Source organism: Ornithorhynchus anatinus, chromosome 17 (assembly GCF_004115215.2).
Source record: "Ornithorhynchus anatinus isolate Pmale09 chromosome 17, mOrnAna1.pri.v4, whole genome shotgun sequence".
Lineage (NCBI taxonomy): Eukaryota > Metazoa > Chordata > Mammalia > Monotremata > Ornithorhynchidae > Ornithorhynchus > Ornithorhynchus anatinus.
This window is the reverse complement of record NC_041744.1, coordinates 18,455,322-18,481,106: the sequence shown is the minus strand read 5'-3', so window position 1 is coordinate 18,481,106 and position 25,785 is coordinate 18,455,322. Positions and strand designations below refer to the sequence as shown.

The following is a 25,785-nucleotide window of genomic DNA, read 5'->3' as shown; positions in this document are numbered from 1 at the left end:
CAGGCGGTATCCTAAGCACTGGGGTAGATAGATGCCAATCCGTTTGGACACAGGCCCTGTCCCACATGGGGCTCCCAGTCTCGATCCCCATTTTTACAGAGGAGGGACCTGAGGCCCAGAGAAGTGAAGTGACTTGTCCAAGATCACACAGCAGACAAGTGGCTGAGCCAGGGTTAGAGCCCCAGCTCCTTCTGACTCCGAGGCCCGGGCTCTGACCTTTAGGCAGTGCTGCTAGTTGTCAGAAAGCGATGGAACTATTTAACTACAAGCCTCTGATGGATAAAGAGAGGTACTCTCTCTTCTCCCTATGGTTTGGCACAGTGCTCTGCACCAAGTAGGGGCTCAGAAAATACGAATGACTTGCTGATCGATCGGGTGAAAAGGCAAATTTGTCTTCTCCTTCCCTTCCTGCTCCCCTTCCTTCGATTACCATTCAGTAAATGGTATTTTGTGAGCCCTTACTGTGTGGGGAACATCGTACTAAGCACCTGGGTGAGTACAGCACAGTAGAGTTGACAGAAACACAATCCCTGACCTCCTTAAAAAAAAGGCAACACTCCCTTGATCCCAAGTCTCCCTCCAGTTATCACCCCGTCTCTCTCCTACCGTTCCTCTCCAAACTCCTTGAGCGAGATGTCTACACCCGCTGCCTCAAATTCCTCCTCTCCTTGACCCGCTCTGATCTGGCTTCCGACCCCTTCACTCCATAGAAACCGCCCTCTCAAAGGTCACCGGTCATCGTCTCCTTGCCAGATCCAACGGCCTCTACTCCATCCTGATCCTCCTTGACCTCTAGGCTGCCTTGGACACTGTGGGCCACCCCCTTCTCCTGGGTTCACGGTCCAACCTCGGCTTCACCGATTCAGTCCTCTCCTGGTTCTCCTGTTATCTCTCTGGCCGTTCTTTCTCAGTCTCCTTCGCGGGCTCCTCTTCGGCCTCCCACCCCCGAACTGTGAGGGTCCCTAAAAGTTCAGTTCTCGGTCCCCTTCTATTCTCCACCCACACCCAGTCCCTTGGAGGATTCATTCGCTCCCATGGCTTCAACTGTGCAGGCGATACCCAAATCTACATCATCTCCACCCCGATGTCTCTCCCTCTCTGCGGTCTCATATTTCCTCTCGCCTTTAAGACATGTCTGCCTGGATGTCCTCCCGTCACCTCCAGCTTAACAAGTCCAAAAGAGAAGTCTTTATCTTCCCACCCGAACCCTGTCCTCTCCCTAATTAATGCAATCTAATGCCCATCCGGACTTCCCTGGCTACCATGGGTGAATTCAGAATAACTGCGGCTTCCCCTATGACTGCAACCACCGGACTAGTTTCCCCTGGAAGAATTCCAATCTGCTGTTAACCGCGATGCCTCTATTTGTAAATATTTTGGGGCCCGTCTCTGCTGGTAGAGCGGTTCCTCCATGCAGGCGTCTTTGTACCTGCGTTAGATGTTTCCCAAGTGCTTTATGGGCCCTAGCAGTGGAAGTCATCATTCTCATCACCTCCTTTGGCTACCGGAGGTGAGTCCATCAGCGATCTTTATGAGCGTCTACTCTGTGCCCAGGAGTGGACTAACCACTTGGGAGATCCAGCAGAGGTTCAAGAACGGCGATACGTTACGGAATTTCAGGTGAATTATCCTGGTAGAAGGTTTGATCGGAGAACCGAACTTAATGCGTTAAGTGCGATGCAGTCTCCTTCAAAATAAGGTACAAAATGCCCTTCTAGACTAATGCTCAATTTTTGCCTAATGGAACGAGCCTTAATTTGCTTCTAATAGCAAGGCTTTCGATCATTAAAATCCTGTTCTGGTATTTCAGTTGAATGGAATTCGTGGTGCTGAATTTTCTTTCCCTTTTTTTTTTTTTTTTTTTTTTTTACAACAGCTATATTTGATGTTGTACCTAATTTCAATCCTAATGAAATTAAGTTTTGCAGATCAAAGCTAGAGGAGGCTGAGGAAAATTGAGCAGAGTGCAAACAGTTATAAATAGAAATTACCTATTTGGTAAAACTTTTTGAACCTAAGAAAAATTGAATACAGTTTCTGTCTGAATCAGCCTCAAACGTTAGCGGCCGGAAAGGATTTGCCCCTCTTCTTACCTGAGTTGGTTGACCCGTTCCCTGTCCGCAGCGGGTTTACAGTCTACTGTCGGCATTTTCAGCCGAAACTAAAAAAAATGGCTATTTTTCCACCTATGTGCTCTGAACGTTCGAGATGCAGCTCCGACTCTAGTGGAAACAGCATGGGCTTGGGAATCGGAGGATGTGGGTTCTAATCCTGGGTCTGCCACATGTCTTCTGGGTGACCTTGGCCAAGCCACTTTTTTTCTCTGTGCCTGTTATCTGTAAAAGGGGAATTAAGGCCGAGAGCCCCACGTGGGATCACGTGGCCTTGTATCTACCCCAGCGTTTAGAACGGTGCTTGGCACATAGTAAGCGCTTAACAGATACCACATACACAAAAAATGGCAGGGTAAGTCGGATACCTGGTCATCAAAATTGCATTGAGGGTAATATAGAATTTGTAAAGCACTATGTGCTTAATACTGTGCTAAAGGGCAGGATAGATGAAAGCTAATGAGATCTGATGTGTCCTACAAGGGCTTCACTGTCTGGGAAGGAGAGGAGAGAAGCAGTTTTGCCCCCAGTGAAAGGAGGAGGGACCTGAGAGTCCGAGAACTCGGGTTCTAATCCCCACCCCGCCTCTTTTCTGCTCTGTGACCTCGGATGAGTCACTTCCCTTCTCTGAGCCTCAGTTCTCTGACCTGTAAATGGGGGATTAAGACCGGGCACACCACATGAGACATGGACTGTGTCCAACCTGATTAGGTCGTATCTACCCCAGCATGGAGCAGAGGGCCTGGCTCATAGTAAAGGCTTAACAGATATGATTTTAAAGAAAAAAAAAAAAAGGTAGGAGGGAGCCTAGTTATTGCATCCCCATTTTATAGATGAGGAAACAGCACAGAGAAGTTTCATGACCTGCCAAAAATCACACAGCAGGCCAAGAGAAATTAGATGTGGCTTCTGGTGGGCAGGGGTGACTCCTCCCAGCACTTGAAGCGTTTCTTCACTGGTCAGGATTCGATCATAAGCGCCTCCAAGGCAGGCATCGTGCCTTATTTTTAGAGTATTTCATTCATTCAGTCGTTTATCAGGGGCTTACTGGGTGCAGGGCACTGTACTAATCTCTTGGGAGAGTGCAGTTCGACAATCAACAGACACATTCCCTGCCCACAACAAGCTTTTAGGAGCTTACTATGTGCCAGGCACTGTTGTAAACCCTGGGGTAGATACTAACTGATCGGGTTGGGCGTAGTCCCATGTTCTACATGGGACTCGCAGTCTTAATCGCCGTTTTCCGGATGAGGGAACTGAGGCCCAGAGAAGCTAAGTGACTTGCCTAATGTCTTCGCACGTAGTACTTTCTCAGTTGCCCCTCCACCTCCGTATCAAACAAAAACTCCCCATCATTGGCCCTAAGGCAGTCAGTCCATCACCTTGCCCCTCTCCTTCCTCACCTCATTTCCCTCCTTCTACAACCCAACCCGAGTACTTTGCTCCTCAGACGCTAAGCTTCTCACTGTACCCCAGTCTCGCCTGTCTGGCCACCGATCCCTGGCCAACGTCCCACCTCCGGCCCGCAACGCCCTCCCTCCTCAGATCCCACAGACGACGACCCTCCCCCCTCTTCAAACCCTTATTGAAGGCCCGTCTCCTCCAGGAAGCCTTCCCAGGCTAAGCGTCACTTTCCCTCATCTCCCACTCCCTTCCGTGTCACCCTGCCTCGCTCCCTCTGCTCTCCTCCCGCTTCCCAGCTCCACAGCATTTATGTATTTATCTGTAACTATATTTTTTTGCGTTGATGTCTGTCTCCTCCCCCCACCAGACCGAGAGCTCGTCGTGGGCAGGAAAGGTTACTGTTTATTGTTGTATTGTCTTTCCTCCGGCCTCTACTCTGGGAGTCTACCTCATTTTGTCCGCTGGTGTTCTTAATACGTGGTGCTGGGTTTTCTTTCCATTTAGAGGGAATTTTCCATGAACAGGTGGGCATTCATTCTCGTCTGCTAGAAAGATAGCTGTCCACTAAGCTCCTTACCTTCTGCAGCGCTAAGATAACTTTCTGACTAAGCCCCGAATCTTTCTCCTGATTCCACGGAAATCCGAAAAACACACAGGCGTCGATCCGTCTTTCCCCTAACAATGGAAAAACCCAAAATGCTACCAAAATCTAATGATTTTGTACCAGTCATTCAGTGACACCATTCCAGCATTTACTTTGCGTTGATTTTTGTAATGCTGGCATTTAAGCAATTAATATGGCCCAAGCCCTGTATCAAGCGCTGGGGTAGATGCCAGGTTGGGCAACGTCCATGTCCCAAATGAAGCTCACAGTCTTAATCCCTGAGGCAACTGAGGCACCGAGAAGCTCAGCGATTTGCCCAAGGCCACACACCAGTCAGGCGATGGAGCCGGGATTAGAACCCAGGTCTTCTGACTCCCAGGTCCGTCGATTCGGGTGTGGGGTATATCTTTGAAAAGGAGTGATCCCCGTGGATAGGAGGATGCCTCCCATTTCATGCCAGTCAATTGATCAGAGGTGTTTTGAAGCGCTCACTGTGCTCAACGCTTGGGGAAGTACAGTACCATGGAGTCAGAACTGATCCCTTCCCACTAGAAGGTTAAAATCTAAGGCATTGAAAAGCAGAGTGGCCTAGTGGGTAGAGCACAGGTCTGCGAACAAGAACCTGGGTTCTAATCCTGGGTCTGCCGCTTGTCTGCTGTGTGATCTTGGGTAAGTCACTTAATTTCTCTCTGCCCCACTTCCCCCGTCTGTAAAATGGGGATTAAGAGTGTGAGCCCCAAGGGAGACGTGGACTGTGTCCAACCTGATTAAGTTGTATCTACCCCAGGGCTTAGTACAGTGTCTGGCACACAAATACCATTACCAGAAAAAAAAAAAAATTGCAGCGCTTGAGCACCTTCCCGTCAGATTGCAAAGCTTGGTGATGGTTGACAAGGCCCTTGGCAGTTATGTGAAACCCATTTTATTGCGCCTCAAAGAACTCAGAAGAATTTGAGGAGTACTGTGGCCCAGTGGAAAGAGCCCTGACCCGTAAATCAGAGGACCTGGGTTTCAATCCCGGCTCTGCCAAATGCTTGCAGCGTGACCTGAGACAAGTCTCAAATCTCCCATGTGCCTCAAATCTCTGTTGCTCTGTGTTCCAGCGGTGGTCCGCTTGTCCGAACTGAAGCCAAACACGACTTACGAAATCAAGGTGTCGGCGGTCAACGGGAAAGGTCAAGGAGGCTCCAGCAAGATCGAGCTCTTTCAGACGCTGCCAGTCCGTAAGTACTCAATCGGCCTGCCTTGGATCAATAAAGGAAGGGAGGCGGATTACGGTAGCCGGCGGACGCCCTGTTTTCAACCCATGTTCAGATACCGTTCTTTCAGTGTGTTGGAAGCAGGCGGTTCACTCCTCTATCAGTCAGCGGGGTTTATTGAGCGCTGCCTTCACGCAGAGTGCTGGTCTAAGCACTGGGGAGAGTACAGTATAATAGAGTTGGTAGATTTATTCCCGGTCCACAAGGAACTTCCGGTCTAGGGAGGACTGTTTTCACTAGGGAAATAGAACACGGTCCACTCAATCGCTTCGACCCGGAAGCTATTGGGCTTGACCATGGCGCTTCCTTAGGATGTCGGAAGGAAATTGGCCCCGGAACGACGTCAAATCAGGCTGAACGTTCAGTAGGGAAAATCCCCGCCCACCCTGGGAATTTCTTCCAGGGATGGAACTGCCCGATTCCCGGCCTTATTGATTGGATCGTGGCGTTGGTCGTTCATTTTGCGGGTGAGGAGTCTGTCGGTCGTATTTATTAAGCACTTAATGTATGCAGAGCTCCGCCCTAAGCACTTGGGAGAGTACAGTGTAACGAGAAATAGACGAGGAGCGCCCACCGAGCCACACTCGATATTCTATCACTTGGATTGGGCCCAGCCCCCGCTATCATCCCGCAGATGAGCTGGGATGCGAAGAGCCGCGAATGGAACTGACGAATGAACCATCGCAGCCACATTCGGCCGCTCGTTCTGCGTTGAGAGGGAAGGGATTTCCCACAGGAGCCAAGATGTACGGCGAAAGGTTTCGGAGATGAGTCGTTTCCCTTGGGGAGCATCCTGAGAACATTAGGAAAGGCTCCCGGCCAGTTGATTTGGAATGTCGAACCCCAGGGAGAGGCGCCAATGGAGGATTTATTGACCCCGCAGCTTTAGACCCAGGAGATGCCCGAGAAGGCTTTCATACCCTTTGCTGTATGAGACCTATTTTTTTTTTAATTGCTATTTGTTAAGCGCTTACCATGGGCCAGGCACTGTATTAAGAGCTGGTGTGGATGTGAGCTAATCAGGTCGGACAGTCTTTGTCTCCTGTGGGGCTCACAGTCTTAATCCCCATTTTCCAGATGAGGAAACTGAGGCCCGGAGAAGTCCACGCCCCAGTGGATAGATCATGGTCCTGGGAGTCAGAAGGACCTGGGTTCTCATTCCGGCTCTGCCGCGTGACCTCAGGCAAATGACTTCACTTTTCTGGGCCTCCGTTACTTCATCTGTAAAATGTGAGCCCCACGTGGGACAGGGACTGTGGCCAACCTGATTAGCTCGGATCTGACCCAGCATTTAGTGGTTGACAGAGTGCTTAACAAATGCCATCATTATTATTGTTATTAAGTGAAGGTACTCGCCAGGATCCCCCAGCAGACAAATGTCCGGGGACGGAGAAAGACGAGGATGCTTTCTGAGAACCCTGACTCGAGTGGCGGTCGGGATTTCGGACAGTTGCTGCCGTAGCTCTTGACAGAGATTTACCTCACTGGTCACCGATGACCCTCCCGCGCCGACAGTCCTCTGTGGGCCGCAGGCCTGAGCCTGGACAAGCGAGTGTCAGAAATATCTCGTCGCACCCAACCACCCTCGACCGGCCGATAAGCATCAACCGGCCTGGTCTGGGGGTCTGGCGGATTTTGCAACCAACGCGGGTTGGAGCGAAGCCTTGCAACGTGATCTGCCGTGCCTGAACCCCGCTCTGATGGGTTTTGGATAGTGTTAGAAGTGCCCTCTGAGAAGCGGTGGCGTGTAGTGGATAGAGCACAGGCCTGGGAGTCAGAAGGTCATGGGTTCTAATCTCAGTTCCTCCATTTGTCCGCTGTGTGACCTTGGACGAGCACTTCACTTCTCTGGGCCTCAGAGTCCTCATCTGTAAAACGGGGACTGAGACTGCGGCGCCCGTATGGGACAGGGACTGTGTCGGACCTGCTGAACTTGTATCTACCCCAGCGTTTAGAACAGTGCTTTGCACACAGTAAGCACTTAACAAGTACCGTAATTATTATTATCGTTATTAATCCATCAGTAGATCGGTGGTCGAGACCGAAAGCTTACTGAGTGCAGGGCACTGTTCAGAGCCGGTGGGAGAGCAGAAAGCAGCGGAGGGGGGGTAGAAACAATCCCCGCCCCCTAAGAGCTGAAAAATCTAGTCTTAGAATGGTACGTGGCATATCGTAAGCACTTGACGAATGCCCTAATTATTTTTTTACTAGCTATCGCACCTTGCCCACCCAAGGAGTGGGTTGCTGAGCTTCGAAGACTGTAGCCCCCCCTAGACGATAAGCTCCTTGAGGGAAGGGAATGTGTCTTGTTATTGTGTTGTGCTTTCCCAAGCACTTCATACAGTCTTCTGTGAGCACTCAGTAAGTAGGTTGGATTGGTTGGGTTTTAACGAGGACGGAAAGATCCTCATTAAGGATGAGGGACGCGATAAGTAGTCGCCATCCAGTCCCTCTTGGAGTCTAGAACGAGCCACTGGACACGTAAATAATGACGAGGTGACCGGGGTTGGGGCAGGTGAAACCCATCCAGCTGAGGTCATTTTGCCGTCGTTTATTCGACGATTATTCGATTAAACGATTATTTCTTCGGACGGCTGGACGGAAGCGGGGCGTGGCAGGTGACACGGATTAAATCTTCTCCTCAGAAGAAGAGCAGTAGCAACCAAAAAAGCCCCAACAACGCTCTGTGGTCAGTCGGCGGCATTTACCGAGCGCTGACTGTGTGCAGAGCACCGTACTAAGCGCTCGGGAGACGGCAGTGTAACATTATTATTGTCCGATTAGGTGAGCCGAGCCCACCCTCTATCCACGGCCAGCCCAGCAGCGGGAAGACCTTCAAGCTCAGCATCACCAAGCAAGACGACGGGGGAGCCCCTATCCTGGAATACATCGTCAAGTACCGCAGCGTAAGTAGGCGGCACGTGACATCGGGGTGGTGGGGGTGTTGGTTCCGGCCGAGGGGCTCCATCAAGTCGCTCTCAGGGTAACACCGGAGAAGTTGCCCACCTAGAGTTCGTTATTCCCGGCCCCCGGGAACCCCGAGCGAAATGCCAAGGAAAGCCTCCGTCACCCTCCTCGATGACGTCGGGGGGAGCCGAGGCATTTTGAACACGCCGGCGTCTTAGAGGCCCGTTGAGAGAGCGCGAGAGGCGCACGCCATCGGGGAGGATTATTCGCTTCACGATGCAGAAGCTGCCTCGGTAGCCTGGGGTTGATTTGATTTATATTTCAATTAGCCTTTTGTCGATGATGTCTGGTGGTGGTAATTTCGCCCAAGTCTCGTCAGCACGCACCGTCGCACGCTTCCGGATATATTCAGGCGGATGTTTCTCGAATCTGATTTTCGTCCTTTTCCGTCACTCGGAACGTGATCTTCGACGGGCGTGAAATGTAGGGGAGATCGGTCTGGCGCGGTACATGTCGACATTCTGAACTGTTAGCCGTCGTGCCAGGGAGAGGCTCAAACTTAAGGGGATCCTTGAGAAGACGGTTCGCTTTTCATCATCAGTGGTATTTATTGAGCGCTCACTGCGTGCAGAGCACTGTACCGAGCGCTCGGGACGGTACGGCACAGCGGAGTTGGGAAGCACGTTGCCTGCCCGCAGTGACCTTGCGGTCTAGACTTACCTCGGCCCACCGCTTTAGGAACGCACCAGAGCTAAGTGGCGGGCTTCCGTCGATTCATTCGATGGTTCGCTCGTGTTTAGCGAGCGCTTATTACGTGCAGAGCAGTGTACTGAGCGCTTGGGAGCGTCCAAAATAACAGTAAACAGAGGCCCCCGGGCACCGAGGACTCGGACGTCTCCCAGTTTCCACCCATGGAAACCATCTCCCTCTTGAAAGACGTGAGGAGGAGACGTGAGGGGAAGTGTAAGAGCAGAAACTCTCCGTCATCCAGCCCCAAGCGTCGCCATTCCACACCTTGCCCTGCCTCCTTTCAGACAGGATGAAGCTGAGTCCTTTTGGGGTTGTCTCCTCTGTAGGCTGAGGATGTGGGTTCTAATCCCGCCTCTGCTGTTTGTCTGCTGTGTGGTCTTAGGCAAGCCGCTTCGCCGCGACTCAGTTACCCCATCTGGAAAATGGGGATTGAGCCCGTGAGCGCGGTGTGGGACCGGGACTCGCCCCAACCTGATTGTCTTTTCTCTACCCCAGTGTCTAGTACAGTGCCTGGCTCATAGTAAGCGGTGAACTAATACCATGAAAAGAGAGGTTATTGGGGGCGGCAGGGGGTGCGAGGGTCTGGAACAGAAGATAGAGAAGGGAAGGTGGGGGTGGGGAATGATTTCTCAGATAATGACGGTATTTCTCACGCGCTTGCTTTGTGCCAGACACGGTACTAAGCACCGGGGCGGATCCGAGCAAATCAAGTTGGACACCGTCCCTGTCCCGCAAGGGGCTCAGTCTCAGTCCCCATTTTGCAGATGAGGTGACGGAGGCACAGAGAAGTGAGGCGACTTTCCCAGGCCACACAGCAGACCGGTGGCAGAGCCGGGGCTGGAACCCATGACCCCCTGGCTCCCAGGCCCGTGATCTGGCCACTACATCTTGCTGCTGTTCAGACAGAGATACCGAGTAAGTGAGAGAAGAATCATCCAAACTCAGTGCCGGGGGCGGGGGAGGAAAAAAAAAAAAGAGAGAGCCCTGGATATTTTCCGTTCCGTCTAGTTGTTCTGCTGCATTCGATGTGAGCATCCTGCTGCTAGAACTTGCTGCGAGGGTGTCCGAGGAGCCCCGGGAATGTAGAAAAGACCACGAGTGAGGTACCGGAGGAGGAGGGGAGATTGTATTTCTGCCCAGAAAAATCCCCGGGGACAAGGCCCCGGGCAGCGGATGAGCTACGTAGGCATAGCAGATGTGTCCCTAACAGATGCACCGGACGAGGTTGGCGGCTCAGCTCATTAGAACGACGGATTCATTAAAGTCGGAAGAGCTCGTAGACCGTCGAAGCGTTGGACCGTCACTAGCCCTTGGGGCCGCTTCCGCCAAGGACGAAAGAGGGGGGCTGGTGCGAGTCAATGCCCGGTCAGGGAGTCTTGCAGCACCAAGCTCAGTGGCCGCCGACAGACAGGATTGGGACGTTTGTTCCCGGCGGCACTGCCACCTTGTTGGCAGGTGGCCCCGGGAGAGGATCGCCTCTCCCGGACGGGACTCCGGAAAGGGGGTCCGGGAGTCGCGGGACCTGGGTTCTGATCCCAGCTCCGCCACTCGCCTGCTCTGTGACGGCAAATGCGGAAGCAGTTTGGCCTGGTGGAAAAAGCAGGGGCCTGGGAGTCGCTCTCATCCGTGCTCTGCCACACTCCTCCGCTGTGACCTTGGACGACTTCTCCTCCTTTTCTGTGGGCCTCAGTTTCCTCAACTATAAAGTGGGGATTCAGACCCACTCCCTCCTATTTATTAGACCGTGAGCCCCATATAGGGACTGTGTCTGACCTGTTTCATTTGTCTCTACCCCAGCGCTTCGCGCAGTGCCTGGCTCCTAGGATAGGCTTTGCCAGACACCCCAGAGTAAAATGAAATAACTTGGCACGGTGCGTGCGAGAATTTTCCACCCAGAATCCTTCTGGTGCCAAAGCGAAGGCCGCGGAGATGAAATCCCGATCCCGATTCCGAGCCGAAGGGGTTGAGAGCGGGCGAGGGAGAGTTCCCACCGGGTCGCGTCGACTCCCAGAAGGCCCGCTTCACCCCCGCCACGACTCGGAGGTCGTTGAGTTTCCGCACCTTAGGTTGACCTGTTGACCGGCTGAAAGGTGGCCTCCCGATGTCAGTCGCTTGACCCTGGGGAGCCTCGCTCTCTCCCCACAGAGGACCTCCGTCCCCCACAGTCCTCTGTGACGAAACGTCCCGTGGGGACGGTGCCCCTACCTGAACTATGGTAGAGAAGCGGCGTGGCTCTAATGGCTAGAGCCTGGGCCCGGGACTCAGAAGGACCCAGGTTCTAATCCCGGCTCCGTCACGTTTCTGCCGTATGACCTTGGATAAGTGTGTTTACTTTTCTGGGCCTCAGTTACCTCATCTGGAAAATGAGGATTAAGACTGTGAGCCCCATGGGGACAGAGCCTGCATCCAACCTGATGACATTGTATCTACGCCAGCGCTTAGAACAGCGCCTGGCTCAGAGTAAGCGCTGAACCCGTACCGTGATTTTTCTTATTATTACTCTGATTCCCGGACTCGACGCCCTTCCCGTCGGGCCCCCGTCGGCTGAAACGCTCAAGTCCTGATGGGGCGGTGCCGGGGGGCCGGTCCGGTCCTTGACCACTGACACGGATCCTTCCGCCTTGACAGAAAGACAAGGAGGACCAGTGGCTGGAGAAGAAGGTGCAGGGCACTAGGGACCACATCATCCTGGAGCATCTTCAGTGGACCATGGGATACGAAGTGCAGATCTCCGCGGCCAACCGGCTGGGCTTCTCGGAGCCCACGCTCTACGAGTTCAGCATGCCGCCCAAGCCCAGCATCATCAAAGGTGAGTCCCGGCGGGGAAGGCCCCGAGGCAGCCGGCCCGTTACGTGGCTGGCGTCTCGGGGATCTGGCCGCCCTCGGCACACGGAGCGGCGCAAACGCGCACCCTCTTCGGCCGAAGACCGCGTCGGAGGGGGGTTGCTTATTATGGGATATCAACCATTGTCCCCGCCGAATCGGCACGGCGTAGGGAATGAGTCAGAAGGTCATGGATTCTGATCCCGGCTCTGCCGCTTGTCTGCTGTGTGACCTTGGGCCAGTCACTTCACTTTTCTGGGCCTCACTCACCTCACCTGTAAAGTGGGGATGGAGACTGAGCTCCACATGAGTCAGGAAATGTATCCAGCTCGATTTGCTTGCCCCTGTGTTTAGTACAGTTGCTGGCACATAGTGAACGCTTCACAAATATCATCATTATTATTTTTAGGTCCCGATGTCCATCTTCTAGCTGTTCTGCCTTTGCAGGGCATTAAAAGCCAAGCCGGTCAACGGCGCTCTCCAGAGCACTGTCGTTCGCACCCACGTGCTCTGGCTAGAATTCTAATTCCCTCTAATCCCAGCTCCGCCACTTGTCTGCCGTGTGACCTCAGGCGAGGCACCTCACTTTTCTGGGCCTCAGTTCTCCAATCTGAAAAATGGGGATTAAAACTTTAACCTCATGAGGGATTGGGTCCGACCGGAGTAGCTTTATCTACCCCAGCGCTAAATACAGTGTTTGGCGCACAGTAAGCACTGGATTTAAAAAAAAAAAGAATCACGTGCGGTTTTAAGTTCTGCCATTTTGGATCTTCTGAAGTGCAGTGGGACTTGAGTCATCGGCCTTCCCCCAGTGGCTAAAGCCACCTGTAAATTTTGACAGCTCACATTTAAGTTCTCCCTTTCCATGTGGACTCACCGCCGGAGTTCGAAAGGCGAGGGGGGAGGATCCGGTTTTTCCGCCCAAGGTGATCCTCTGGAGAGGTTAATTCCCCGAGATTAGCTGCGACGTTGATTCGGATAAGCGGCCGTGCGTGTCTGTGAGGTTGAGACTCCGACGTGAAGCCGCTGGTCCGCCCGGCCAGGGTTCGGGTGTCCAGAAACTCCCACAGATGCCTCAGAAGGGCCAGGCCCGAGGGAACTGTTGGAAACTGCCTCTTCACTCACGTCACACCCAGCTCGCTCCCCTCCACGGCGATGGCTCCCGGCCCGTCGACAGGAGTGGGAGGCTGAGCTTCAGATAGGGATGTAGGTGCCTCGGTGGGGTGAATTTTAGATGCGTAATGGGTCCAGTGCCATGTGTATTGGCAGGGCAGATGGAAGAGAAAGTAGAAAGAATGAGGACTTAGTCGGGGCAGGCCTCTTGGAGGAGATGGGATTTTAATAAGACTTTCAAGGTAGGGAGGGTGATCCTCTGCCGGATATGAAGAGGGAAGGGAATTCCAAGCCGTGGACGAGCAGCTTGGCCTAGTGGAAAGAACACGGGCCTGAGAGTCAAAGGGCCTGGGTTCCAATCCCGGCCCTGCCGATTGCCGTGGGCCCTCTGGCAAGTCACTTCACTTCTCCGGGCCTCGGTTCACCTGTTTTCCCTCCTGTTTAGACTGCGAGCCCCATGTGGGGCGGGAACTGTATCTGACCTGATTCACTCGTATCGACCCCGGTGCTTAGAACAATGTTGGACAAGTAGGAAGCGCTTAACAAATACCGTTAAAAAAAAAAAAAAAAAAAGAGGGAAAACACGGGCAAGAGGTGGGTGGCGAGATGGAGGGTGGCATGAGACGAATGAGGCAGAGGCCCGGAAGCTTCGCGGTGCCCCCCCCTTGACCGTGCACAAATGCATCTTCCTACGTCAAGTCGCCCGGCGCCAGCTCGTGAACCGTGTGGTATCGGGACAGACCCGTGCGGTGGGGAGAACCGCTCCCCGGCCCAGCCACTGTGCTTTATCCAAGTCCTGAGGCGGAAGCAGGTGTCCCGGCGGAGGTGGCTCGGCGCGTCCAGAAGAAGACCTTCGAAGGAAACGTGGACCACGAAGCCATCGCCGCGGGTTCGGTCCGGGGAGGACTCGTCTTCCCGTGGCGAAACGTGAGGTCTCGAACGGTGACCCGGAGCCTGCTTATCCCGTGCTTTGGCTTCTCATCTGGAGGATTCGGGGCTGAAGCGGACCCTTCTCCCACTTCCACACCCCAGACTTGCTGGTGGGGAACGGCGGACTCTGCAAGATGGCCACCGGTGGGGGGGAGTTGGGGGAATCGCTAATGTATCGACGCTCTTTATGGAGCGCTTACCGTGTGCAGAACACTGTATTAAGCGCTTGGGAGAGGCCAATCTGAGTTGTTGCCCTCGCACAGCGAGCTCCCTGGGTAGAGGCGGAGACGCATTCATATAGGTAAAGAAATTATGGGTAAGGACATAAGTGCTGTGCGGCTGTGGGAGGGATGAATAAAGGGAGAATTTGGGATTGCTTTCCATCCCACCAAACATCTCGAGGGAAAAATTCCCAGGCAGGAGCTATGAATTCTTCAGCAGAAGAACAGAAAGCCACATCTCCTGCCTCGCTTTCCCTTTGCCTTTGTCTTTTCCTGGCCCCGGAGTTTTCCCTCCTACAGGAAACGGCGAAGCAGCATAGCTTAGCGGAAAGAGCCCGGGCATGGGAGCCAGAGCACCTGGGTTCTAATCCCAGCTCTGCCAGTTGCTTGCCGTGTGACCTTGGGCAAGTCACTTCACTTGGCTGTGCCTCAATTCTCCCTCCTATTTCCACTGTGAGTCCAATGGGAGCCAGGCACTGTGTCTAACAGTTCACTTGAACCTTCTCAGCGTGGCTCAGTGGAAAAGAGCCTGGGCTTCGGAGTCAGAGGTCATGGGTTCGACTCCCAGCTCTGCCACTTGTCAGCTGTGTGACTGTGGGCGAGTCACTTAACTTCTCTGTGCCTCAGTTACCTCATCTGTCAAATGGGGATTAACTGTGAGCCCCACCTGGGACAACCTGATTCCCTATGTCTACCCCAGCGCTTAGAACAGTGCTCTGCACATAGTAAGCGCTTAACAAATACCAACATTATTATTCTCCAGCGCTTAGAACAGTGTTTGACACAAAGAGCTGAACAAATACCAGAAAAAATAAGATAAAACGGGGTACTGACTTCTGCCGTAGCCACCGTGTGCCCTGTCATTCCCCCCGAAGCTCCACAGCACTTAGGTTCTTATCTGTAATTTTATTTATTCCTATTAATGTCTGCCTCCCCCTCTAGACTAAGCTTGTCCACTGCAGGAAATGCCTGTTTTATCGTTCTCTCCCAGGCGCTTAGTACAGTGCTCTGCACACAGTAAGTGCTCCGTAAATACGATCGACCGGCTGAGTTACGGGCACCGCTAACGCAGATCGCGTAGACTCCCGGACCCGGCAGGGACTTGGCCAGGTCTGCTAGCCACCCCTCCCTTCATTCCCACCTGACGGCCGCCATTCAGGGATGATCCGAGGGCCGTGGCAACGGAAGGAAGGCGAACTGGGTGGCCCAAGGGGGTCTCTGCCATCTTCTTGGTTTGCCGTTCATTCACTGGAGAGAAGATCCACATCCGTGAGGCGTTAGAAGAAGGCGTTAGCGGGGGTCAGAGCGTTGCTTATTCCGTTGGCCTGGTTTGTTGCCCCCACAAAGGCCCTGCCTGAGAGACCGAGAACAGATGTCTCCGCCCCCAGCCCAGCTCCATTTACTGCCTCCGTGGCATGAGAAGCGGCGTGACCTTGTGGATGAAGCACGGGCCTGGGAGTCAGAAGGACCTGGGTTCTAATCCCAGCTGTGTGACCTTGGGCAAGTCGCTTCTCATTGCCTCATTTCACTCACCTGTAAAATAGAGATTAAGACTGTGAGCCCTGTGCAGGACAGGGACCGTGTCCAACCGGATGAGCTTGTGCCTACCCCAGGGCTTAGTGTAGTGCCCGGCACATGGTAAGCGCTTAACAAATACCACAGAAACGAAGTCAGGATAGAGGATGAGGGTTAAGGCCGTCGGGCCTCCGCGACAGAACACGCGAGATTCCTGTCAGAGGGACGGGGGGCCCCTGTCCCACGCAGCCCCCCAATCCGCTGCCTCTTTTGGGTGTCAGAATCGAGCCTGCCGTCCAACCGTTGACCCACAGTGGTGTCCCGTAGCGGAGTCTCTGTTTGTAAATAATGGTCAATGTCATTTTGGAGATGTGGCATTAATTCTTTTTTCTCTTGTTCTCTTCCTTTCCTCCTGTCGCTTTGGCCTCCACTTTGATTTCATTTCCTATGTTTACGCCTTTTTTTCCCCCCTTTTCTCCCTCGCTTTGCTCTTCTGCTGTTTCCGAAAACGATTTTCATCCATGCAGAAGCTAGCTGCTGCGAAGCGAATAAAGGTGGAAACGGAAGCCAGTCGTGGCAGCTGAACGCGGCTGGGTTTTCTTTCATTCTGGCCATAAGTCTGTCATGCATGCTCGGATCTAGCCAATAAGGCCCGGACGATGTTTCCCCCTCCCCTTCCCTCCTCACCCCTCCACGGCAAAAGGAAAACCGATCCGAGTAGCGATCCGACTTCTCCACGTCGCGTTAAAGGTTTACCACGGCTCCGAAAATCCTCCCCGTCGTCGTCCCGGGGAACCCAATTAAAGAGTCCAAGATATAAAAGCCAGCCGGGAGTGGAGGCTCCAGATATCAGATGGGTGACGTGTTTCCCCTGTCTTTTATGCCCCGTTTGCCCAGGTCAGCGACGGCGGCGTCTCCCTGTCGTTCATTTGTCTGTGCATTCAGTTGTATTTGGTGAGCGCTTCCTGTGTGCAGAGCACTGTACTAAGCGCTTGGGAGAGTGGAACAATAAACGGACACACCCCTGCCCACAGCCAGCTTACGGGCTAGAGGGGTTGTCCCGATGGACAGCCCACTTGTTTCTCTGTGCTCCCTAGATGATTCGGGATGTCTGTTCTCCTCTGAGTAGTTGACCACAACCCTCCTTTCACCTTCCCCTTCCTTCCCCGTCCCGATAATATCGGCATCTCTGCGTAGCAGGCATAACCTGTCTTTTATGGTGACGGATTTCCTTACTCTCCATTTGGCTTCTTGCGCTGATTGTCGAAAGTCTTCCCCAGTGTGTTCCGTGGCAACTCTGTCCCCCAACCACGTAGTTTTCATTTGGATGTTAACGGGCGAACTCTCCCTGACTTCCAAAGTGGATTGGGGCCGTTCTCGGTGTCACCACCGGAGTAACTCTTCTCCCCGGCCAGGCCCTTCCGGAAAGTCGTTTCTGTTCGGGAGAGAAGCGGGGCGCTTCTCCCCAGACGGGGTGCAGACTCTAGGGGTTATTCGGGGAGGCAACGTGAGCCTTTGTGTAAACATCCCTCCCGAAGCCTTCGTTTCCTCAGTCGTGCCCCTGGCCACCGACGGCATGCCATCCCAAATGACCCCGTGTCTACTCCCTGGGGCTTCCGGGCCCCGACGAGCCTGGAAGGGCTTCCCTGGCCGGAGAAAAGAACGCCTCGGGGTGCCTATCCGTGGCTAGCATCTGGGAAGCGGAGCTCGGGACGGTTCGCCGTATGGAGAGGGGTTTCATCCGGGCTCATGCCACTTCTAACCAAAGTTACAGCGGCCCCGGGCATCGTGGACGCGTGAAGTTCCTTCTAGACTGTAAGCTCTCCGGGAACAGGGAATGTGTCCTTTTATTGTTATATTTTACTCTCCCAAGCGCTTAGTACAGAGCTCGGTACTCAGGAAGCGCTCAATAAATACCACTGACCCGACTGACTGGCTCAACCGGGTTTCTTCCAGAAACATGACCAAATTGGGATTCTCAGAGCATGGCTGCGGCCGACGTGACTCGCTAGGAAAAGCCAAACCAGATTTCACCTAGACTGTGATCCTTGGATCCTGTCGGTTTGTTCGCATCCGTAGCATTTTCGATTCGGCTGACGGAAAAACGTTTCACTGGCATCTCCTGAAAATTGGTGATGTGCGGGTAGCCGGGCTAGGAGAGGTGATATTCCCTAGCGTGTAGATTATGCTCACGGTAGGTTCTGCCGGACAGAGAGTAGGATGTGTGCAATAAGGCTTGACCCTGGGAAGAGGACTGGGGATGTGTAGCTTAAAACGGATGACCGCTGAAGTCGTAGGACTTAGATTTCACTCTCACGTCAGCCCGGCCTTCGTAACGGTGTGATGTTGAGCCTATGTGTGTCTGTGTGTTTTGTGTGTTAGGGTGAATATTGGAGTTCTGACTGGCTTCCTGTTTGGCATGTAGACAAGGCCTCAGTGAAAAATGAACCGTAAGTGTAAGTGGCTCAGTGGCGTGTCATAATCCTCCTCTCGCGTACGCGGCCCGGAGCGGCTCGTGGTGGAAGGGGATGCCCGGCCCCCTCGACTCCTCCGTCCTGGTGCCTAAAATCCTGTCGGAGGAAGCTGCGTAGTCATCCTTCCCCGCCAAGGGCTAGGCATTAAAACTCAACGTCCATCCAAAGTCGGAGGGGAGACAGGCCGAACTGCCCAGTGGGAGAGATGGGAAGAGCCCACCCACGTGACTTGCACCTCACGGGACCCTCCAGAAGTAAGACGAGGTGGGTCCTTGACCCTGTGAACCTAAGGTGACCTTTCGGGGGTTACCAATTGTACCATAGGAGACTCTGGCATCTGGGTCGGGCCGCCTTCCCTACCAGGCCAGTGATTCTCCTTAGGTGACCACTGGTTCCAGTTCCCGTACCCGAGGAATCACCTCTTTCCAGGAATGCCCCAGCCGGACTCCCAGATTGGGCCGCGGTGACCCCTACAACCCAAATAGCCTTTCCCCCGCTCTCTCCGTAGGACCCAACCTCCTCTCCTCCGCCCACATCAGTCTCTCGACCTCATGTCCGAAGTGAGGGTCACGTGCTCGCAGCATCCCCGCCGGCCCTTTTGTGTAAATTTCACAACTTAGGGGTTGTGTTGATCCTTTCCCCGTCAACGCGTTTACATCAGCCGGAAGATTTTCCCAGTGAAAACACCCGAGTGGTTCGAGTCATGGCGGGCAGGTCGCGTCATGTGTTTTTTGAGTTTGATTTAGGTTTGAGTTTTTATCTCCAATTAGGCTTAATTTATCACGGCAGCAGAATGACTGAAAAAAGGCCCCCCTTATTTGCATTCCCTCATTCCCCCGAAAGAGGCAAAACAGATTTTTTTGTTCTTATTTGGGCCGTACCTCCCTGCTTCTCGAATCCAACTAGCTATTACTGTCGCCGTTTCTCATTTCACTTCGCCATTATGTGTAATGAAAGTTCCGCTCCGTGAATAAAGATGTAAAATGATAAAGGTCACACGGAAACCCGTAATTCCGTGGGAGTCGGCAAGCGGTGAATCGAAGGGCCTCCCCTTGGAGTCATTCCGAAAATTTCCGGCGGGTTCCTCAAGTGGGATAGTCTGCGGGAGGATTTCTTTCCCCGTGACGTCTTGATTTTTCGACCCCGTCTCCAAAAGACACTGAGCCGTCCGCTCAACCTAATCGACAGATGACAAGCACTTCCCTGGGAGAGAAAGCGAGAGAGAGGCGGTCGTGGGTTCGGCAAGTTTTACCCGGCAATCTGGATGTCATGTGGGTTATTTTTCGAAACGTGCCATCCTCAGGAAATGTGGCCAGAGAGTGAGGTCACGTAATGCCGCTATTCCTGACTCCAGAGTTGGAAGTTATCAGGGCGCGGAATTGTTCCTGATCGTCACATTAGTGGGTTTTGTTGGGTGCATACGGGGTGCCCCACGTTCTACTAAACGCTGGGGTCGATTCAGGATAATCGGGTTGGACGCAACCCCTGTCCCACGTGGAGCTCTCTGTCTCAGAAGGCGGGAGAACAGGGTTTGTACCCCCTCATTTTACACGTGAGGAAACTGAGTCCTGGGGAAGTGACTTGTCCAAGGCCACCCAGCCGGGAGGCGGCAGAGCCGGGATTAGAACCCAGATCCTCGGTCGCCCAGGCCCGGGTTCTTTCCACAAGGCCACGTTGATTCCCTGCTTACTCATCGTTCCAGGCCTTAGTTTCCCGGGGTGGAAGACAAGCATCATCACCGTGACTGGAAAGCTCTCATCAAATAAATCGGCTCCCGTTTCCCGGAGCGGTTCGAATGCCACAGTGCTGTGTGCGAATGCTTTGAGGGGACAATTTTCTACCACTTGTCGAGAGGGAACATCTGTTGTTTGGAGTAGAAGCGTAGGGTGTTTCTGTTTGCCTTTGATGTACAAAACAGATTTATTTCACTAAATGTTGATGCTGAGGAATTGCTGGCTTCCAGCACCCTCCTGAATCTTGACCGAAAATTTTCTCTACAACACGCACGGGCAAGAAATCCTCAGAAAACAGCTGAATATTTTCCCCGATTCACCACTTCAAGTCAGTGTAGTGCCCCGCTTTATCAGAGATTTTCGTCTGGAGAAATGATTTGAACATTGTTTCTTCAGACACATCATTCACCCGGAAACACGGTGGCGGGGAGAATCCCGGTGGATGCGCGTCTCCGACACTTCCCATGGACGGGGTTTTTTTCCTCACAACGTTCATTTGTTAATTCAGTCGTATTCATTGAGCGCTTATTGGGTGCGGAGCACTGTACTAAGTGCTTGGGAGAGTATAGTACAACAATAAACAAAGTCATTTGGCCTATAAGAGCAGGTGTGTTGGATTTTGCCAAGCTGAGGAAAATGATAGGCGGGCACGTTTTATTTCCAAGGATGATGGAAACTCACAACACATAGGTTGAGCCAAACCCAAAACCTCTCTCCATAGTCCTACTGGTAAATCCCAACTGTGAGAGCAGTAGAATGTCCCATTGCTTTTGGGGGAAACAAAGGAAATATCCCTCTTCCTGACTTACCACTGCCTTCTTTTCTTTCTCAGTGGAAAGACCGTGTTTGGCTGTTGAAAATGTGTGTGCCAGGACAGTTTCAGGGATTTTAATGTTTAATCTGGGGAGACATTTTTTTTCCCCAGAAATACTCCGGTTGTTCATGTCCTTTTGTGTAATCTTCTTTCATCTAATACCATCCATCCATTCCGATAAATCTCAACAGGCACTGATGTAGATGTGAGCCAATTAACGACTGCACGATCCATTCCAAAGTTCGTAAACTTTTTTATGCTCTTGGACGTGCGTAGCCTCTCCCAACAGCCTTTCGCTAGCGGTCAGTTATCTCAAAAAATGCCGTCCATCCTGGTTCAAATTCAGAGTCCCTCCGAGGAACTCAGTAGAAACGGTTTCCTTCAAGCGCGTTCCGGCAGCGATACCAAGGGTCGATTTGGATGCTTTCTGTTCAGTGATTTTTGTCTTCCGTCTGATTGGGTACGTAGCATTCTTTGAGGGAGAGAGACGCTGTCCGATCTGATTAGTTTGTGTCTACCCCAGCGCTTAGTACAGTGCTTGTCACTTAGTAAACGCATAACAGCATTATCATCAGCACCCGATGCTTTCCAGAATGTGGCCCGAAATGGGGACGGAGCTGAGCTTTTTATTTCTTCTCTTCCAACCTGCCGTTGCCTCACATCTTACACACCTGTGTCGATTTCTGCTTTCCGATCATGTTCAACAGCACTCGTTCACCTTTCCGCTTCCTCCTCCGAAACTCTGTGCCCCTCTCCCCGTCCCCGAAATGTAGCCTCTGACTCATCCTCCTGTGTCTACCCAAACGCTCTGTATGGACCTCTTTGTAACCGTCTGCATGTGTTCCGTTTCGTGTACCTGTGTCTCCATTTTTGTAATAAAGAAAACTGTCAAAAAGCTTCCTTTTTCGTGTTTTCTTTATTACCGGTGAAACCTCTTCTGTCCTCATCCCACGTTCTCATCTCGTCGTGAACTCGATGGACACTTGTCCGCTGTTTGTCCTTGGGCAAGTCCCCTTCTCTGCGCCTCATTTATCTGATCTATAAAGTGGGGATTAAGACTGTGAGCCCCATGCGGGACATGAGGATGCGTCTTTCCTGTCGTACTTGTGAGGGCGTGATGCCTTCGTGACCGCTGAGCTTCAGTCATCCAGTGGGAGACAGAAGGAATCGAGGCTCTACCACACGTCTGCTCTGTGACCTGGGGCTAGTCATAATGATCATGATAATTACGGTATTTGTAAAGCGCTTAATATGTGCCAAGCACAGTACTAAGTAATCCAAGGTATTACATGGTAATCAGGTTGTCCCACGTAGGGCTCAAAGTCCTAATCCCCGTGTCACAGATAAGGTAACTGAGGCACAGAGAGGTTAAGTGACTTGCCCCAGGTCACAGAGCAGACAAGTGGCCGAGTCAGGATTGGAACCCACGTCCTCTGACTCCCAAGCCCTTGCTCTTGCCACTGGGCCATGCTGCGTCACTTAACTTCTCTGGGACTCGGTTACCGCAACGGTGAAATGGAGATTAAGACTGTGAGCCCCATGGGGCACAGGGCCTGTGTCCAACCTGATTAGCTTGTACGTACCACAGTGCCTAGAACAGTGCTTGGCACTTAGTAAGCGGTTAGCAAGTATCGTTGCTATCGCTACTGTCGTTATTAAGAGGGCTGTGGAAATCTTTCAGGGCTAATTTTAGACTCCCGTTTCACTTGAAATGTAGTTGAATGACTAGAAGGATGGAAAAGTGAGGTATTCCCCGGGAAAGTGGAGGAAGCTACTCTGAGATTCCCTTCAAATTTGGGAAGCTAGAATATGAGCCTGTCTGAATCGCAGTTGCCACAGAGGGCATCCGCACCATCGTTATCATTATTATTATCATAAGAGTTGTTATGATACTTAAGAGCTTAATATCTGCCTATCCCTTCTCAGCGCTGTAGGAAACGGCTCAATTTTGAGAATCAGATGGAAAAAAGGTGGAGGTGGCCCCTAGGTAAGACGTGGGGAGGAAGGAAATGCGTCTAATAAGGACAATCCCGGAAATCTCGTGTGCAATACGGAGCCCTCTCAGGAAACGTGAGGCCACGCGGAAGGAAAGAGCTCGGTGAGACAGTAGAATATTGCATCTGCAGTGGCGGAGACCGATGATCAGCAGCCCTACCGCAAAACCGGTTGATAAAGAAATCGCCTTCTCTGTTTCCCGGTTATGTACCGAAACATTTGCATCAAAATATGTCTTCCCAACTAGGTTGATACATTACCCCCCCCCCCCCCCCCACAACCAACCCCATTACCTGAATTTATATGCTCTTCAGTGTACAGGAAAAGCAAACAAATTAAAATCCAGGACACAAAACAGACCTGGGAAATAGATTTGTGGTAATAGAGCAGAGAAAATGTATTCTTCTCTTCAGTTGGATACAGCTTATTGCTAGTCTGCTCCGCATGGGGCAGGAAAGGAGACCATCCGTATTCGTCCGTTCAGATGGCTTTGTTTGTCAGAGATCGTAATTTGGAAAATGGTAAATGAAATTCCGAGTCAGATTTTCCAAGTCCCGTCGCCTCGGGGGAATAGAAAGAGAAGCCAGAGTTTTCTCCGTTTGAATCGTTCCTTGGTTTCATATCCTGGTTCCTAATTATCTTCTAATTCGATTCCATTTTATAGCCCAAATTAGAAACGATCAATGTTTTGTTGTTGCGACTGCTGCTTAATGAACTCAGCATCTGTAACTACTTACCTGGAACCTAAAGAATAATTTGATTTGAAGCTTCACCGGGGTTTCTCTGACGAATAAAATGATTGAAGTCAGGCAATCCGCCGCTTTGAAACCCTCACGCTAATTTGTTTTTGTTGATTTCGTCCCGGGCTTGCAAGCGGTGACAGTGAAAAACGTCTCGGTGATTAAAATAATTAGGATCCTTCCGATTAACTTTTTTCCTTTCAAAAATGAGAGCGTTAGTTAAATTTCGGCCCGTCGATACTTTTTATCGTTTAGATTGTGTTACTTGGAGCTCGCTGTTTTCCTTCTTTCTCAACACAGAGAACTGCCATCGATCAGGCAATCATTCAGTCGCGGTCATGGGCGGGGGACTTTGTCTGCCAATTCAGATGTGTCGTACTCTCCCAACGCCTAGTACAGTGCTTGGCCCATAGTAAGGGCTCAGTAAATGCAGTTGATGGATTGATAGATAAATTCCATTCCCCCTTCATGTGTACGCTAACGCCCAGGGTGGCCAATGGCAGAACTTTTAGGGGCCGCTCTCTGAGGTGCCGTGAAGTAATAATATATATAGTATTTCTTAAGGTCTTACTATGTGTCAAGCGTTGGGGCAGAAAAGCTCTTCGAGTTGGACGCGGTCCCTGTCCCACCAGGAGTTCAACAGTCTCCATGGCCATTTTACGGTTGGAGGTGTAACTGGGGGCCCAGAGACGTGAAGTGACTGAGCCAAAGTCACACAGCAGACAAGTGGAGGAGCCGGGATTAGCACTCGGGTCCTTCCGGCTCCCAGGCCCCTTGCTGTCTTCCACCAGGCCGTGCTGATTCCCTGGTGGTTTTTCTCCCCGTCTCACTGGTCCCAGATCGGTGTGAAGATGCGGAACCGTTTCACGGCCACGGAGATTGGCACCGAAGCCGCGTCAGAGGGAAACCGGATGCTTAAGCTCTCCGGGCTAGAGAGGAAGATGAATGCTGCCTTGTCTGTAATGATAATGATAATTACGGTATTTAAGTGCTCACTATGTGCCGGGCATCGTACTAAACACTGGATACAAGCATGACTGTGTTAGACACCGGCCCTGTACCTCGTGGGGCTCACAGTCTCAATCCGTATTTTACACGTGAGGTAACTGAGGCCCGGAGAAGTGAAATGACTCGCTCGAGATCACTCAGCAGACGAGCGGCGGAGCCGGGATCAGAACCCGTCTGTATCAGACGGGGAAGCGGCGTGGCTTAGTGGCACGAGCGTGAGCTTGGGAGTAAGAGGACCTGGGTTCTAATCCAGGCTCTGCCTCTTGTCTGCAGGGTGATCTTGGGCAAGTCGCTTCTCTGGGCCTCGGCTACCTCCTCTGTAAAATGGGGATTGAGGCCTTGAGCCCCATGTGGGACAGGGACTGTGTCCAACCTGATTACCTTGTATCTACCCCAACGCTTAGAACAGCTTAACAAATATCGTAATTATCATCATCATCACACGGGGACATATCCGCCCCCAGATGGACCATCCGAGCCAGTCCCCGGGACCGATCGATTGCACCTTTACCGTCTCTGGGGATCTGGCGGCCGCGGTGCAGTCCGGGGTTGCTGGTGCGAGAAACGCGGGTGGCTGAAGCCGCTGCGGGTGGCTTCCCGTCAGCGTGGAAAAAATCCATTTTAGTGGCAAGCGGAGCAATGTCTACGCTCGAATTGCCGCCTCATTTTGGTTTCGGTGGAAGGCCTTGTGTTGTGTGTTACTTGCCCTGCCCAATCCTCTGTATGGAATCGGGTTCGGAGTCTTCTCTTCTCCTCCTTGTCCGGCTCTCAGTCGAGCCAACAATCACTTTTGTTGTTTTTAATGGCACCTGTTGAGCGCTCACTATGTGTCGAACGGCATTCTAAGCGCTGGGGTAAGTCCAAATTGGCGGACCCAGTCCCCGTCCCACGTGGGGCTCATAGTCCAAGTAGGAGGGAGGAGGGGAACCTCCATTTTACAGTTGAGGAAACTGAGGCCCAGAGAAGTGAAGGGTCCTGCTCAAGGTCGCACGGCAAGCACTTGGCAGAGGCGGGATTAGAACCCAGGCCCTTCTGTCGGCCGGGCCCGTGCTCTCCCCACTAGGCCACGCTGCTTACCCTGTGCATTGAACAGATCATTTGGGAGAGTATAATTCCAGAGAGTTGATTGGCCTGACCCCTGCCCTCAAGGAGCAGGCGCTCTACTGGAACTTCTGCCCCGTGACCCTTTGAGAGTGAGGAAGATGGTTCAACAAAATGGGGTCTGGATTTAGGCTCCGGGGCAAACCCATGTTCGAGGAGTGGCTGGAAGTCAAAATGTTTTTTTAGGTTCTGGGTCGTCTTCCCGTTGTGCGAGGTAAGTGGCCGCTGGGACCTTTCTCCTTCCTTCATCTCACGTACAGTTTCGAGATGTCGCTTGGACTGG

At 52.4% G+C, this 25,785-nt stretch overlaps 1 protein-coding gene across 4 annotated transcripts in view; it reads left to right on the top strand.

Moving 5' to 3' along the window:
• The window catches only part of NCAM2 (neural cell adhesion molecule 2), a 244,275-nt gene that overhangs the window by 206,934 nt on the left and 11,556 nt on the right, over window positions 1-25,785 (top strand). For 2 of the 4 annotated variants that reach the window (XM_029081675.2, XM_029081676.2), the window contains exons 13-16: window positions 5,223-5,342; window positions 8,163-8,284; window positions 11,664-11,844; window positions 16,165-21,555. In XM_029081675.2, the coding sequence (XP_028937508.1) occupies window positions 5,223-5,342; window positions 8,163-8,284; window positions 11,664-11,844; window positions 16,165-16,286 (545 nt within the window). In that variant the 3' untranslated portion in view covers window positions 16,287-21,555. Of the gene's footprint in view, window positions 1-5,222; window positions 5,343-8,162; window positions 8,285-11,663; window positions 11,845-16,164; window positions 21,556-25,785 lie in introns of those variants that run through there. The other 2 variants (XM_029081674.2, XM_029081673.2) reach the window with 1 other exon arrangement.